Genomic DNA, 16,500 nt, shown 5'->3' with positions numbered 1-16,500 from the left:
TATATATGAGTATATGTGAAAAACCAGGGGTACATGCTTATTGTTTTGAATATAGAGGATTGTAGATTTCTTATCCCAAATGACCGCGAATTAAATGCAAGATTTTACCACTCCCACTTGAATTGTCATTATACACGTGCTTTTCCGAAGATAAATACAGTACCTTTACAGCTTAAGTGTTGCCTTAAGTGTTGGTGCAGAAAGCTCTAGCGTAACACCAATGTACGAAAGATTGAAATTAAACCGTACGAACTGGTTGTTATGAAAACCTAGATTGTTGTATACGTTAATCCATTATATATTTATTATGAAGCAAATATTCTAAGACTAATCAGAGTGTAAATAATATAGCAAAACTGGACCAAATTTAGAAATTGCCACTTTGCTCAACTATGGCTTAATATACGAAACGCTGAATGAATACTAACCGAGCTCCTGTTCTGCTTTGGCAAGGAAGATCCACAATTTACGCCACGTTGAGAATTTCTTTTCATCGCTAAAGTTGTACGCCATCTCCGGTGAGGCATAGCGGGACGTTAGTGGAGACTGGTATTTCGTGTTTGGGTCACACGCCATCCTGAAGCTGAGAGACCACCTATTAGCGGCCAAGTTCGTCAATAAGTAACCATGAAATTTCGCCGCCGTAAAATGCTCGCCATTAAAAACAAACCCGATTTTTTTTATAAGTTGCAAATTTTCAATATTACGCTAACACAATCACACAGCTGTTAACGTAGCCAATAGGATCAGTATCGAATGCTGCGATGCATGCAGCGAACGAAATCCATAACGCATCCTTTTACATAGGTAGAAAATGCGCATAATTCATCTCATACATGAAACGCTATACGGTGATTTTCAAGCAAGAATTGCGTTGCATTGACGCAATGCTGTTAATATTGCATTGATTGATTGAAGCAGCGCACTAAACGAGGAGAGCTTAAGACGCATCGGAATGCACAAGTCGCGCTTTCTTTTTACGAAGCGAGATGTCTGGCTTTATTAAATGTTTACAATACCAGTACATTTCTGTTATTGCAATGTCGGGAACGAACTAAGCTGTCCGGTTCTAGGTGACACATTTTCTATTCGCCACTTCGTTAATTGCCCAATCCGAAGTATACAAAACCGTTATCATTTTATATATTGGAGTCTAAATGTTTCCATGTAAATTAGATAAATATTCTTGTGCTTTTAAAAGATCTATTAAAATGTCTATTATATATTCAAATATGTCCTATAATTATTTCGATTTAAGGACGATTTTCACACGATTTCATTTCAAAGCGGTAACCATGCATCATCATCATCATCATTAAAAACTTTCAGGATCTTTGATAAATGCTTGTTTAGAAAACCTGCAAGATCTGTCCATGGTGTCCGTTCCTTAAGACAAATTTTATATTTCGCTTATCTACAATATAAATAGTCACATTAATTTGTGCATGAAGAATACCCACTTTTCAAATCCACTAATAAACTACCTGATATGGCGAAGTTTTAAGCTCTCATCCTAATCTCGACAGAGTCAGGCTGTGACGCAATATACATGCTAGTAACTAATCCCTGATTTTTACCGTACAATCCACCGCAAACAAAATCGGTTGTAAGCAGGAATTAAGCACGTACGACACCTGAACTGAACTCAACATCCACTTAGAATCAAACACCAGCAAAAAGGCGCCTTTTGCGTTGCTATGCACACACAAACGAACTGACGCGTATACTAGTCGTTAGCCGAAAACCGTTGGCACTTCCTACACGATACGGATCCTCAAATGAAGAACAGCACCCTGGCTAAATCTAGACCTAGGTTAATTTGGCAGCGGTAATTTTAGCGATTCTATTCAGTATTTAGGTCAGCATACGTAAACACGTATAAACATTTAGCTGTTGATCCCTCTTGTTTCGTCCCTGCATTTTTGTGTATATCTATCTTATCAGTAATTTTTTAAACTCATGCTATCATTAGGTGCGATAAAGATTACTGAGTTGACTACGCCGGTTTTTGCTACCGGTACTGTTGGTCTAAGTAGACTTTTCTTAGAGGCCGGCAATTCGTCTGCCGTATGATTACCTCCGTTTCATAATCCAGAGAGGCGGATTGTACGGTCAAAAAACGGCCCAGCCTTTTTCTTTCCGGCAGCACGTGTACCTTGTAGTACTATCCTGTCACACATATAACATTTACATTGCCTTCACGGATGCACATAACACGGCGATACACACACACGGCCATAGATACACACACCGCCACTGCCCCTTAATCTTGCCACCCAACACCCTGTTTCTCACCCTCTTCAGTATATACCCGATTCGCTGTTCTGATAGTGCAATGACGCGTTCACAGCGTTATCTAGTTGATAACAGTTAAACACAACCTAGCGCCGTTCTATAATGACGGACGGACGGTCGGTCGCTGTTCTCAATACAATACGAGTAAACCATCTATGCTGCTATTATGCCTTCTTTTCCTACAGCTTTGTGGTTCTTTCCTCCTCTCCGACTCAATCATATTTCCTCTTTCAAGCAGTGGCAACGGGGCTGGGCACCGTTACGAAATGCAGATGCTGCTACTGGTAAACCAACATTTGCAAAGCCTAGTTAACAGAATTGGTCATAGCAGAATTGGTCAGTAGCAGCAGCAGATCTCGCACTCACATACTGACCTAGAGAGCACCAAACGTCACTGACGTATAGTCAATCTTATCTTGATACCTCCGAGGATACTATTGCTTAAAACTAAGACATTGAAAGAATGCTGCTCGTGGGATTCGCCGCCACCGTGGGACCGCGCAAAACAGGCTGGATAGGCACTGAAGACGAAAACGGAAAACCTCGTGCTCTACTGGTTTGCAGATTATTGATAGGAGAGGATGTCATTTCAAGGCAAGCTTGTTTCCTGAGCAAATATCTGTATTATTTCATATATATTTAAAGTGCATTTAGCAATTTTGGCCAATCCACAATATCCCAAGTAAGACGAATTGAGACAAAACCGTACAGATATATCTTTTTATTAACACAAGCGCCAAGGCAGCACTTTTAGAAACACGTGTTAAACCATTAATTTCTTATCTTATTTAGTAGCTGCTATGATTTTATGTATGTCAGATCCTGAAAACAATGTCTTCCTCGAATAAAGTATGTTTTTATTCAAAAGCATTAGCACAGTGACAATACGCTTTAATCAACGACCTTCGCCAGCTTTACAGACAGAAGAATTAAGTGCTTGAGTTATTGAGTCTGAGATTTTTTTTTCAAAATTTACCCTCTGATTGAAGTGACACTGTCGGCTCTGCATTTTGCTAACGTTCAAGTAGAGTTTTCCTCTGCAGCGAAGTACCTCATTTTTTACCTTAAAAATAACTCGATTCAGCTACGTACAAATGCCATAGGCACTTCATTATAACATCAACGATCTGCTTTTTATGGGGGTTTTGATAAACCAGTAAGTGTAGGGAGAATGAGTAACACTACACATGCGTGATGTTGCCTTCCTTTTCAGATTTCCGTAAAAGGTTTAATTACTTTGAGATTTGAAATTACAATGGAAAATGACAATGTATCTTGCGTCAAGCAGACAACCTAAATTATCGACGTAATGCACTGCTAAGCTTCTCTCTTCTTGAAATAGTAAGATCATTCCAATTTCAAATATTGCAAGTTGTTTTTAGCGAAAAGGGCGGAAGAGGCGTGTAAATTACAAACACGTCAACCATATGCATCTACCACCCTGCCAAGACTATCGGCTGTGACTTTCAACGGTCCGGTGATTTACTTTGCGAGCAGGACGGAGGACTTCACACGATAATTAATTACTGCCTAAAGTGAATCTCAAAGGGATCGTGGGTGAGCCTGCCCTGGCGCCGCCTGCCGCCAGAAAAGGCGGCACAATCGTAACATTGATAACGACGCTGTTGTCTATCAAAAATGCTTTGATAAGCTTGGTAAATATGACACTCGAAAATAACGTTCTAAGTTATATTCAGTAAATTTCATTAGCTATTAGCCTACTGACAACCAAACGAATGCGTCAGTATTAGAAGAAATCAGTGTAGTTTTTATATGACACAGTTTATTCTAATAACTTTCACTATAGCATTTCATGGTTAATACCTTAGAATTTAACACCACAGTAAATAAGTCATCACTCTACGCCCATCTAGTCCTACATGCAGATTTGGAACGAACTCCGACTTTAGTTGGTACTCTTACAATATTTATAGCGGTTATCAACTACCGTCATTATTTTTATATACAGGATAAAGGAGTTGATAGGCTTGCTTTCTCAACAGTCTTATGATGCCACCTTATTATCAATATGATAATCTTATATTGAGAGTCAGTGTGTTGCAGTCATCCAATCAATTGAACAAGTTATCAATGAGTTGGAGGCAGAACTAGAATTTCTATAATTCCACATCTACACCTTATTGATACACCAGCCATCTTTGTGTTTTTATCAGCTTGTATCGTATCTGATTATCGTATCTTAGTCAACGATACATTTGTTAGAACGGACGATCTATGAGAGCGGCTGTTGGGATATTTGCGATGACCGACCCAGTGGCCTGGCGCTTTTGGGCCCACTGATGGTTGTAAAATAGCAACTTGGTCGCCGTGGCATTAGTTTTTAGTCGTCATGGAAGCAGGGGACTGTTGTGCTAGGCAACTGACTGTTGCCCGTGCTACCATTTTTGTCTTCATCCTGGCAGATAACAAATAATAAAATACACGCGAATACGATTGCTCCGTTGCCGGTCGGATGATCTCGCCGCCATTTACTCCGCTGATGCTGTTGGAGGCTCAGCCGTTGAGAACCACGGCAGTCTCGATCTGCCGGCTCCCAGTGGAATGTATTGTTGTGCATAAACATTCATATCTTTCCGTATATATATATAAGATACATACTTGCGGTAAAAATTAAAGTCAAAGCGAATGCGTTATTGGGAGACAGTCGATAATAAACAAATCGACCAAATTTTTATTTAAAATGTAAAAATGCCTTAAATGCACTTTAGTGTGCTAATTTACCATGCAAAAGATGCCTTACACTAGAATGCTTGAAAGCACTAAAGGCCAATGACATCCAATAGCTCATTTCCTCACCATAATGTCTTTTGCTGAAATGTAAGCTGACTGGGTACACTGGTCCCACATATTGGGTTGATAAGAAAGAAAAGTTTCGCTTAAAGTTCATAGTGATTGCTACTACTGTAAATCTACTGAACAGCATAAAAGTAGAACATTCGAATACCAAATTATTACCAAAATTATACCAAACGGTATAAACATAAAGATAATATCTTTTCTTTCGAACGAGCAGGAAAGGGCCAAAAAATACTTTACAGGCTTCTGTACTCTTACAAGATAACCGCAGAGCATGACGACATTTTGAGATGCGAGAGAGCATACCGTTTCCGGATCTGACCAATGTATCAAGGTCAAACTCTCCTAGCAGTCAATTACCTGCACTGCCGATGAATCCTAACTTTTTTTTCTTAATTACTTTTGCTAATAAGTTTAAATTTGACAATTTTTTTCGTAAAAACTTACATCTCGTGCCATCTTTACTTCAAACCACATCTGGGCAGACGTGATAATATGTGAATGTGTAGAAGTCTTTCATTTTTTTGCATTCAACTGTCCATTAATTTAAAGCAAAAATAGGATGCTAAAAAAAGCTTTACAGGCTCTGTGGCAAAGCAACGCCTTTCCTCTCGATCTTGGCTAATTGAAGTTAGTGGTTTAAGAATCCACTCTAATTTGATAAAACTTACTTTCGTAGTTAATGTAGGTAAACGGCAAGTTTTCTGCAAATGAACAGAAGTAAATAAGAAGAAGTACTACAAAAAAAAACATCTAATAGAAGAAAATATTCGACACCACCTTGTGCGCATATGACATTACAATAATTGTAGAACAAATTTATGTAGACAAAAATGGCATGCTCGAAAAGGCTTTTTACAAAAGCAAGGTTTGCAGTCTGAGGGTTCTGTCGGTCAAAACTGAAATTGCACATATGTCATGTTACTCACGTATAAGTCAAATACTGGAACTTAACAAAGGACCTTCTAAAAAAATCGTTAGGCAAACACATTTCGCCATTGAGTTACGTAAAGAAGCTGTAAATAAACAAATTAAATATGGAAACGCTACTATTAAGCGTATAGCTGTCCCAAAGATGCCGGAGCGCTGGGCCGTGTGTGGACAAAGTAAAAGAGGGTATTTATTTCTGACACAAACTAGACATAATCATTGTAACTCAACCAGTTCAAAAGTTAATTAGCTTCAGTGTCCATCGGATTCGTTCCTAACGGCCTGATACAATAGTATAATGGCAGTTAGCTATGCTTTGTTTAAACCTAAGAGAAGAATATTTATTAATAATATATTTTTAAATAAAAAATATATTATTAACATAGATTCTTTAAACTTCGATGTAGAAATGCTAAGCATTAGTACGCGATATTAAAAAAAAAAAAACGGCTAGAAGCAACTGGGTAAAATACTTCGTCAAGTTCAAAAAAGAATTGCGTTCACATGATAGCAGCCAAACGTATCAATTAGGCGCGATATGTCATTCCAAAACCGCGATAATGCATGTCCATAATCCGCTCTCGATTTACAAAAATCTATGACGACTATAAAAGAACAATGCGGTGGCCATATATGTATATATGGCTTTAATAGTCCAGGGAAAAGGCGTATACGAAACAAATGCCAGTAAAATACAATAAGTTCCATTTGAAGTCACGGGCCGGGGTTTGTATGCGAGCACAACAGGTTTTCTTTACCGCACACTTTATTACTCATTCAAAAGTCACCGTCCACTGAAATAGCGGCATTTTCAATGGCATATTGTATGATCGTGCGACAAACTACGAATTGACAGTTAAAGCGAAATATCTTCGCTGAGCCGTACTCACCCAAAAATCTTGGTTTCCAAAATTGATTGAAACAATAGTCCGTAGATTGCTAATCACCTCACTGCACACGACGCGCCTTGAAACAAATAGATAACCTCACCAAGTGTCTCTTAATCAGTGAGCGATCTGGGAAAGTGACACGACCTTCTCGCCTCACAAGGCAAGGGCGCGAATTCTGAATATCAGTAGCCTACCCATGCTTTAGCTAAGAGTAATAAATCTAAAATCTGTCTAAAAAAATAAGCCTATAGACACCGTAGTGACTATAGATCACTTTCATCTATACTTATAATAAGCAAACATATGAGAACATCTGTTGTGAACTTGTTCTCGAATGGCAAACAACAACGACTGGAGCCGTAAGAGGGCGCTGCCAACACTTGTTGGTGTTCGAAATAAACAAAGGCATACAGAGTGATAGTGATGGTGGTTGCAGAGTATAGGTAGCGACTTCAAGCAGCGCATCGTGTTGACGACTATTATGTTTTTACTAATTTTATAAAAATGATATAGCAGCATTTGAGTATTTGTTAAAGAAGACCCATGAAAAATGTTTCAGCTCAGGACTTCCGCTAGCCAGCTAATTGGCCATGTTCGTCGATGCGGTAACCAGGGTATGACTTTGCCGGTTAGCGCGCGATCTTACTCTGTTGGCGAAGATAACCCATACTTTGCGAAGTATGCATCCAAATTAAAGAAACTAGAAGAACAAAATCCAGAGGAATTTCTCTATCGGGTAAAGGAAGCGGGACGAAAACACCGCAAGAAAATTATCGTTAACGCGGACGGAACGGTACCTGAAGATGACGGAATTCTGAATTCTGAAGGTGAATATATTTTTAATGTACAATACATATTGGACACACAATATGAAGTTTTGGTCACATCTATCCTAGTAGCAAACTACACAGTAAACCAAAAATATTATTACGGGGAGAAGGTGATATCTACACTGACCAACCGTATTTGCGTATTCAAAGCCTATGAGGAATCCAGTTAACTAAATTGACGGAGCTGTAGTCTTTATTTCTATAGGAACCAGAGGTGTGTTTTGTTATAGCCTGATACCCGAAACAGATAGTTATTAAATTTTACTCTCTAAGGAAGTCTAAGAGATAGCGGTCTTTATTGAACCTGCGAGGGATTAGTCTCTATTGCAGAGGTACTTCTTTTACTTCAGTTTTTATCTGTGCATAGCATATTTTATCCTCTGTACTTGGAAAACTACATTTCGGTTCAATGGTATAGAGAGTAAATAAATTTACGTGCGTCCTGCTTGTGTATCTGCACTTGTCATATGTTTACATAATACATCAAAGCTATCCCGCGACAAACAAGGGAGCCGCTGCATGTTGAAGAGCCTGGCGAGCTAGAAAAACTTTCATTAGCAGATTTGACGGATGTATGGAAGAGGCGACATCTCAACAAGGACGCAATCTGCGGTGTGGTACCCGTCGACATGTTCGAGACTATGGCGAAACGGGGCTTAGAGTTTCCCCTCTTCGTCTACCCCGTTCCACGCGGTGACGGGTAAGTTTATTTATCTGTATACATGTGTTAAACAGAACTTCAGGCGGCTGACCAGGCCCAACATAAAATTAAATGAGTCCACACTTGCTACTGCTGAACTGGACGTAAAACTTGAAGCATTGATCCAGGGTATTAATTTAAGGCTTTTTCGGGTATCAATTCAATTATGTCAAGTATATTTAAGTGTTTGGACATGCTTGAATTTGATACCAGACTGCATTTATTGAATACAACTATGTACAGTCATGTGTTCTATATCTGGTAGACACGCTGATATAAAAAAGGAATACTAAAATATGGGAATCAAAAATTGGTGAATGCTACGGAATTTTTATAGAGAACATAATTAAGCACCTGGTCAAGGTGTGATTAATAAAATTTTGAGGCAGAGTAAAGTAGTGAATATCGTTTATATTAAGCAAAACTATTCAATGACCAATTAGCTTTAATAGCTGTTAAGTGATTTAAACGCTTATGCTAAGATTCTAAAAGTTAATTGATCACAATTCGTAGGTAGCTAGCAATTAATCTTAACTAATCCATCTATACATGTCCGTCTGTTACAATGTTTAAATGATCCTTTGATTTGAGAAAGATTTAACGTTGCTTTTACTTGTGTTTTTTCTATTTCAGATACGAAATATATTTCGGTCAGGTTGCCAGCGGTGGATTGGAGGTTCATTTTACTCCCTTAGCGGAATATCATAGGCATCAAAGCGAAGCTCCTGCTAGTCTGAGACTGAAATTTTTTTCAGATTTCAAAAAGAAACACGGTGTGATACTTATGGCTGGAGAATATAACGGAGAGGTTAGTACACAACAAAAGTCGCTTTAGAAAGACGAGGACAATTCCTATATGAGAGAATACTGTCGCACTTGTCATTCAGCCGTCTAACAAACGGGATATTTTTACGACAACGCAAAGCATTTGTACACGCCTCTATTGAAAGCAAGTTTTTTTTTTTAAATATTGAGCTTACTTATATCTTGAAGCGATTTAGTGAATTCATCGTTTTGCCCGTACTGGATGAAACAAGCAAAAGCCGTGAAAGCAAAGGATAAACTTAACCCATGTAAGTCATTTTTACAATGATAACAGTTAACTTATTTATATTTTGTTAGAGGGAATTTCGAAGAATTTGCTGATACCATTTGACTAAGATTGTGAGTCTGAATTTTAAATTTGCCGGGTGACCCTATATCATAGTTGCTTTTATATCGTTTAGTTGATCGTCGAATCGGTTTGTGCTCAATATGAATTATCACGCTTTAGGTACTTTCAACCATAACTTAGCTTTTTGTTTAGCAAGTCTGTTCGGCTTTCTTGGAACGGGCCATAACCACAATAAGTGTGCCGCAAGACCGCAAATAAGTGTGGTAGAATGAACTGTACAGTTCAAGATCCAGCAGACAGATATTATATATAGCAGATGATCTTTTGGAAATATATACTAATCACACTTAATAACTGAGCATTAGATTTTCGTTTAGATAGATGACAATGCAAGTAAAAGCAGATGCTGTAGTTATTATCATATGATAATTTTCAATCCATCAAGCGAGATACTATAGTAAAAGTCTTATATGGAGAACTGAATGTACTTGTCTGTGCGTGCTCTCTTTAACTGTGTTGTCTGGTCCAATTTTAAGGTCAATGTAAGGCATCCTTTCTGTATGAAGCTAAATTTAGCATATGGTTCCTTTTCTTTATAAACATTTCTTTCAGCCTATCTCATGCAATGTAAGATAATGATGGCTGAAACCTTTCAGCTAAATTAGCATTTTTCGTACGTTCCGTTGACATTATTACAGAAATCATTTTTGCGAATACATTTTTATAGCGTAGTCCTTTTAACTAAAGGCCCTGCCAACAAAGCAACCGAATTTTAATAAGTGAGGTTATAGTACACATCTGTATCAAAATTGTACAGCATCTATGTAGGGGTGTGTAACGCGGTAGTTTGCTGCTATTTGTTCAATTTGTAAACTGCAACTGAAATCTAAACTAGTGAACTTAATGAAACAAGTCGTCTTTATTCAACGCATAAACCATGCAACGAGGTTATGTGGATCAATATATAGATGGTTATTGTAACAGACCGGGTTCACTTCGTGGTTGACTAATAGAAACGAGCCTTTCTAAAAGAAACTCGTCTTAAATAGCTGTGGATCAGTCTTTTCTTAAATAAATAATGTTTATACTTAATTTTTTTTCCGATCACGTCTATCAAGCGGCATGCAATTATTGAAAAAGGCTTGTAAAACAAATGCAGAAAGCCACCGCCCAGTTTGTTGCCCAACATGTCGCATTTTTTAAAGAAAATTGGTTCATTTAATATCGACATTTATTTCTAAATCTAATTTATTTATTTCGGCCAATATGGCTTCCTCGGCCATCGCTCTGTCTGGACTTGTTGGAAATGGCTCAAAGCATGTACATAAACAGTAGCGGACCATGTTACTACATTTATTTTGATAAAAAGAGTATCTTTCACAGACTGGATTACGGTATTCTACTTAAGAAACTGTGGCACTTAAGCATGTTGTAAGATCCTCAACTTTATGATGGGTTTCAATTTACCAGGTCGCAAAGTCGTTTCGTGTGATGGTAAAAATTTTCTGTATCTTTCGCCTTCCCCCCTGGTGCTTCTTGAGCAAGTAGCATTGCTTCTCCGTTATATGCAGTTTTTGTACTTTATATAAATAAATATACCTCGCATCAGATAAAGTATCCAGAATATGCAGAAAATTTGAAGATCAACCTCTCTCTGGATGTTAAGAACATATCCTTCAAAGTGCTATTGATGGTGTAGTGCATTGGTGTGCAGCTCTCTAATAAAAAACGCTAAGTATTAAAGAACCAAGCGCTTCATATCGATTATAGTCCGAAGTTATGCCTAGCGGTTTTAAATACTGGACAAACAACAGGAAATATAATTTTTATCTCAACTACAGGACTGACGATGTGTTGCGCATTAATCTAATTTATCTATTATTTGGAAATTGGTATATAAATGCTCATAACGTCGGATTTTGATCTAAGTTCAACTAACTATTCAAATCATACACGGTACTTGTAAATACAAATGTTAGATGCTTTGTAATAAAAAATAGATGTTTTTAAATTCATTTGTATAATGTCGCTGTGTCATATAAACTTCTCGTAAAATATGAGCCTATGCTTGGAGATGTACAAAAACAATTTTTCATTATAATTCTACAAGCCTTGAAATTGCAAGCAAAAGTATCTGTATATGCAAGTGATTTCATTAATGTGACATACCTACATTAATTTTTAATTCATTGTTCAGAATAAATGCAAAATAATACGTTTTTCATATACCGCACACACCTCTTTTGCGTAAATAAGTGTATTAGTCAATTCGAGTCATCTGGTGAGCAATGTCTACTAACGTCTATAATAGTTCAGTCTTGATGCCATGCTGTCTAAATCACAGAATGATATTGGATTCTGAATGATATTTTGACTCATTTCGACCGTTTGTACGCACGTCGCGATAGAACGATATTCCATTATTTTGCAAGGCGACAAATGAACAGCACAACTTCCGGCCTGCGAAAACGTCTAGGCTTATATAAAATAGTTTAGAAACCAAACGTATTGGTAACCTTGCTCATTGCAATCTCCAAATTAGGTTCTTGTATGAATTTGCACTCGGGATTCATATAATCTTTTTTCCTTGGCGGTTATTGTACTCATTGATGTATTCTGCTCTCGGATAAATGCTTACTTCCGATAGGCGAGTAGCTATCTGAGAGACTCTCATACAGTTCTGTTGACCTACTAACAACGCCAGCGTTTCAGCCGACTGTGAAGAGACCCAACAACAGGACCCCGAAAAATTTTGCCTTCGAAGGCCACAGCATTACGTTAGTTGTGCAATCTGTTCGAACTTGGGTCCATTCTATAACACAACGATTAGCTGGTACAAACGGTCATGGTTTGTAAGGTGGTGTGGGTGTTCTGACTATCACTGTAAGAGTAGCAATTATATTGTTTTTGCTACGGATGTTGCTGATTCGCCAAGGGTAGAAATTCTGTTTAGGCTTGACATAGGGAGATAGAGTTTTTTGGCGTAGTATATTTATGAACACATCTGTTGACATCGACGTACACTCCGTTCGAGGAATCTCGTATTCTTTGCAACGGAAGAAGCGTTTCCGCAAGTCGGCTCCTACTGGAAAAAAAGTTTTTTGTTGGAAAGAAGCTTTGCTTCAGAAGCCTGTATGACCTCGAAATCGTACCATGTGTAAATATTTCGACTAGGCCCACCTCGTGACTCATTTGATCATAGTTGCCTTACGGTGAGAAACATATACGGCCCTTTATCACTTATTTGGGTTCAGTGCCATTAGACACCAATTCTAACTCGGTATCAGTTCATTGAACAGATTTTATATAGTATCACCGTTGTTAGCCCATGAGTTTTGCTAGTGGGTATAGCCACTTGCCCCAAGTTTACACAGTGGAGGATAGTTTATTTTTAGACAAGGATTTGTTATGCATATTTAGTTTACATGTACATATACATATACAAGATTAGACGAAGCGTATATATATACAATTCGCTTAATCTTGATTAGGCTATACGTGTTCACCAGTGCGGATCGTAACGCCAGGGGATTAGGGGCATAAAACTGTGCCCTCCTACATTAACCTTGCATAAATGTGAAATGATAATACAACCAAAATCCTTGCGGAGAGCCTAATATTTTTAGTCCGTCTATATCAATGTGTAATTTCATTTGTTTGATGGTAGTGATGCAAACATAACCCCGAACACCCGGGAAACCGGTTCAAAGGTATTCCTTTATATGTTATACCACAATAATTATTTTTCATGTTTAACAGTTATAACTAGCAACTTTTGGCATAGCAGGTGAAACAGTTAATACCTGGAAGACAAATAATTATCAGTCGTTAACAAACCTTTCCATTTCACTCGATAAATCGTTTTGAAAAGCCTTGACTGGTGGTTCGGACGTGGTAATTTAGTTGTATTGCGTTTTTTGAGATGCTCCGGGTTCAAAACCGCGGGCAGACTCACTTCGTTTCGCGCTTAGAGCCAGCAGCCTTAAGTAATCTATCCTGAAACGTGTAGCTCCACGTCACGAAAAAGTTGAAACATTTATTTAAGTTCGCCGAGACAGACACATTTAACTATAAGCCAAAGATTTGTTAAGTGTGCAATATATTTTAGATGATTGTTCATCTATGTAACCCTGTAAATGACAATCCAGCTCGCTTTCCTATTCTTATATATTTATTTTGTGGTTGTTTTCGCAACAGGTGATTGGTCCCGAGCACGCACAGTGCCTCGCTAACCAGCATCAGATCTACTATGGCTCTTCTGAACTAAAGCGAAAACTGTTGCTTTGGAATTTCAACCGGGAACCAAAGTCGTTTAACTATGAAGTGTTAATTGATGAGTTTGACAAAACACTCGGGAAACTTCAAGAGGGTCAAATCATCAACTAATAATGTAGCCAATAACTGTTAATAAATAATCGAGCTCTAGGCGGATAGATTTTTTTATTTAGTACCATTAATTTTATGTCGTTATATGGGTAAAATAAGTCCACAAGGCGACTGTCAAAAAGGTATCAATTAATATTATATGGGCTTTCATTTTTCGAAAGGCTGCAAGAAATTAATTCATGTGTACATTGATTACATGCACTAAGTTCACGGCCCTAAGTAATGCATGTATAAACAGGGCACGTATGATCCTCGTCCGGTATGCTCGGTATAAGAATTTAGGCTATGTGCTCAAGTTCTGTTTGTAGGCTTCGTTCCGTATCTGCTTTGCTATTAAAGACTATCTGTGCAGAAGCAAAAGGCTAATTATATTTATGATAGAAATAGCGTCAAATAGCGGCCAGCTGCTCCCTAACAGCTATCAACTGTTCCACAGTATAATTTAAACATACTGTTTCATGCGACACAAGTTGCGTACACTTGTTCACGTTACACAATTTATATAGAAATACATGTTTCAACATTTGATGATACATAAGCCTGGGCGTTACGTTTTTTGCGGAAAACAAACTTTGTCCTCTACAAGCAAAGGTATTCGTTCAATTATCAACCCGTTTTTTACGCCGAAGGAGCTTCAGCGACCTATGAAAGGCGTGCTCTCTGGAAAATCGTTTGAGTCGGACTAACCCGTCGACCCAAATTTGCACTAACATAGAAGGATTTTTGACGACGGAGGCTTTTTCGGCCTCTTATGCTCGTAGGTCCAACACAATGGTTACTTTGAATTGGTGCCGTTTTTATTGAGACAAATACTTTCATTACGCAAAAATCTGAAGTGATCTAGACTTCTATACTAAGCATATACGGACTTACACCCGTTATACAATTGTGGCAATAACTTATGCTTCGTTACCATTTATTTATATTTTTCGGTGACAAATTTTTGTTCTCGTTTCACAAGCCTGTTGAACAACTGGTGACATAACGGAAGTAAACAATTACAGCGCGATATGAGATAACAGCTTGACTCAAGAGCTTCTGAAGCTTTTGAAGTTATATTGACTTATTCAAGTATAAAATTCTTTCCGTTAGACCTGTATATCAAAAACAAATGTTGATGGCTGTGTTGGTTAAACTCTTGCTTGTGTCATTGAAATACAATGTGAACTGAAATGTGTTCTGATTTTCGAGTTGGGTGTAAAAATTCGTTTGCGGTAGATTAAATCTTCATTTATAATTCGTATGTATCAGTTAGTGCCTTAGTAGACCTAGTTTGCCACGCTAAGTCCTCAGCGTTTCTCAGTTTTCCGCAACTTTAATCAGGCAGGTAATAAAACTGACCTGAATCCACATGATTGCCCCCGCAGTAATATGCAAAAACACTTCCTTCTGTTTTCTACTTCCACACACTCACAAACTCATTTGAATGTATTTAACTTGAAATTCGCTGTATTGCATTCACGCCAAAATTACATTCGCCATGGCGGATTTTGCTTGGAATTCGCTACGGCTTGGAATGTAACGTTAGACATGTACCTGCCTATTGTTCCAACTCCCGATTTAATAAAAAATCAAGCAAAAATCGTGTTCCTCGTTATAGTCTTTGATTGTCAAACCTTACGCCTGCTGTAGTATCCTTTTATAAGAACCACCATAACAGCTACACAACTATACCGCATTATTACTATCATAACTACACTTAGTAGATTACGAATAGTAGTAACCCGGAATCTAACGGGTCAAGAGGGCGCCACTAGCCCGTTAGTCATTTCTCCTTCGAAAGCATTACGTTGACTACGTTCAATTATCAACAGCAAAAGCATCCATTATTTCTGGAAGGAAAAGCTTTTCGTAGTGGCAAGTGGTCGTCGAGGGTGGCTCGTCGATTCCATTTGAGGGTGGTGAAAAGGGAATGAATGCTGCGCCATCACTTATTTATAGATACCGAGCAATAGTTTCCCAATTCGTTTCATGGAGCCGCGCACTTTTCCATAGCTTTTAAACGTGTTTTTTTTTTCAGATATTTTTGTTGCTGTTAGTGCTGATTTTCTTGTTCCTAATATTGATGCGATGAATGAAGAACGCAATACAACGAAGAAAACGATTTAAAAGGTGCATAAAAGCCTTTGCCAAACGGAGAAGCATCTGACAGAGCGCTGCTTCCTAAGATGATTGTGGCGTATACAAAGCATGTGGTGTAAGTGGATACCTTTGCAGCAAAAAGAACTAACAGATGTATCATTGCAACTACTAAATTACTGATTGATGCCTTTATTGAAGATCTCTTAATTAAAAAAAAATATTGGATGAAGTTCAGCGTATTCATAAATTAGGTATAGTACATTTTAATCACCTAATATGTAACTGTGTTTCAAAAAATCTTGTTGTGGTACATCGATACATTATCTAGATCAACCATTGCAATGTTCATTTCAACTAATTATTTACAGACAAATTGGATAAGGTCAAACGGCTTTTAATATAAAATACGTGTCTGACACGCGCTTATTCACTATTAAACAAACATAGGTAATTCAG

The 16,500-nt window shown here is 37.9% G+C and overlaps 2 protein-coding genes across 16 annotated transcripts in view; one reads left to right on the top strand and one right to left on the bottom strand.

Annotated features, from left to right (window-relative positions):
- Adsl (adenylosuccinate lyase) overlaps positions 1–7,202 on the bottom strand; it is an 11,560-nt gene extending 4,358 nt beyond the window's left edge. The window contains exons 1-3 of one of the 7 annotated variants that reach the window (XM_022790827.2): positions 6,933–7,202; positions 5,784–5,816; positions 429–595 (exon numbers count right to left, since the gene is read on the bottom strand). In XM_022790827.2, coding sequence (XP_022646562.1) covers positions 429–576 — 148 coding nt within the window. In that variant the 5' untranslated portion in view covers positions 577–595; positions 5,784–5,816; positions 6,933–7,202. Of the gene's footprint in view, positions 1–428; positions 596–1,484; positions 2,023–2,077; positions 2,290–5,783; positions 5,817–6,932 lie in introns of those variants that run through there. The other 6 variants (XM_022790829.2, XM_022790826.2, XM_022790825.2 and 3 more) reach the window with 6 other exon arrangements.
- LOC111244129 (ATP synthase mitochondrial F1 complex assembly factor 1) overlaps positions 2,589–16,500 on the top strand; it is a 22,095-nt gene continuing 8,183 nt past the window's right edge. For 4 of the 9 annotated variants that reach the window (XR_015320398.1, XR_015320397.1, XR_002670755.2 and 1 more), the window contains exons 1-4: positions 7,326–7,759; positions 8,252–8,462; positions 9,096–9,270; positions 15,983–16,159. Coding sequence is in view for 5 of the 9 variants with exons in the window: in XM_022790842.2 (XP_022646577.1) it covers positions 7,483–7,759; positions 8,252–8,462; positions 9,096–9,270; positions 13,774–13,962 (852 nt within the window). In the remaining 4 variants the exon portion in view is untranslated. Of the gene's footprint in view, positions 2,890–3,508; positions 3,951–7,325; positions 7,760–8,251; positions 8,463–9,095; positions 9,271–13,773; positions 14,002–15,982; positions 16,274–16,500 lie in introns of those variants that run through there. The other 5 variants (XM_086979276.1, XM_086979275.1, XM_022790845.2 and 2 more) reach the window with 5 other exon arrangements.

This window comes from Varroa destructor, unplaced genomic scaffold (assembly GCF_002443255.2).
Source record: "Varroa destructor unplaced genomic scaffold, Vdes_3.0 BEIS01000002.1, whole genome shotgun sequence".
Lineage (NCBI taxonomy): Eukaryota > Metazoa > Arthropoda > Arachnida > Mesostigmata > Varroidae > Varroa > Varroa destructor.
Note: the sequence above shows the minus strand (reverse complement) of the source record. Positions and strands in the feature narration are given on the sequence as shown.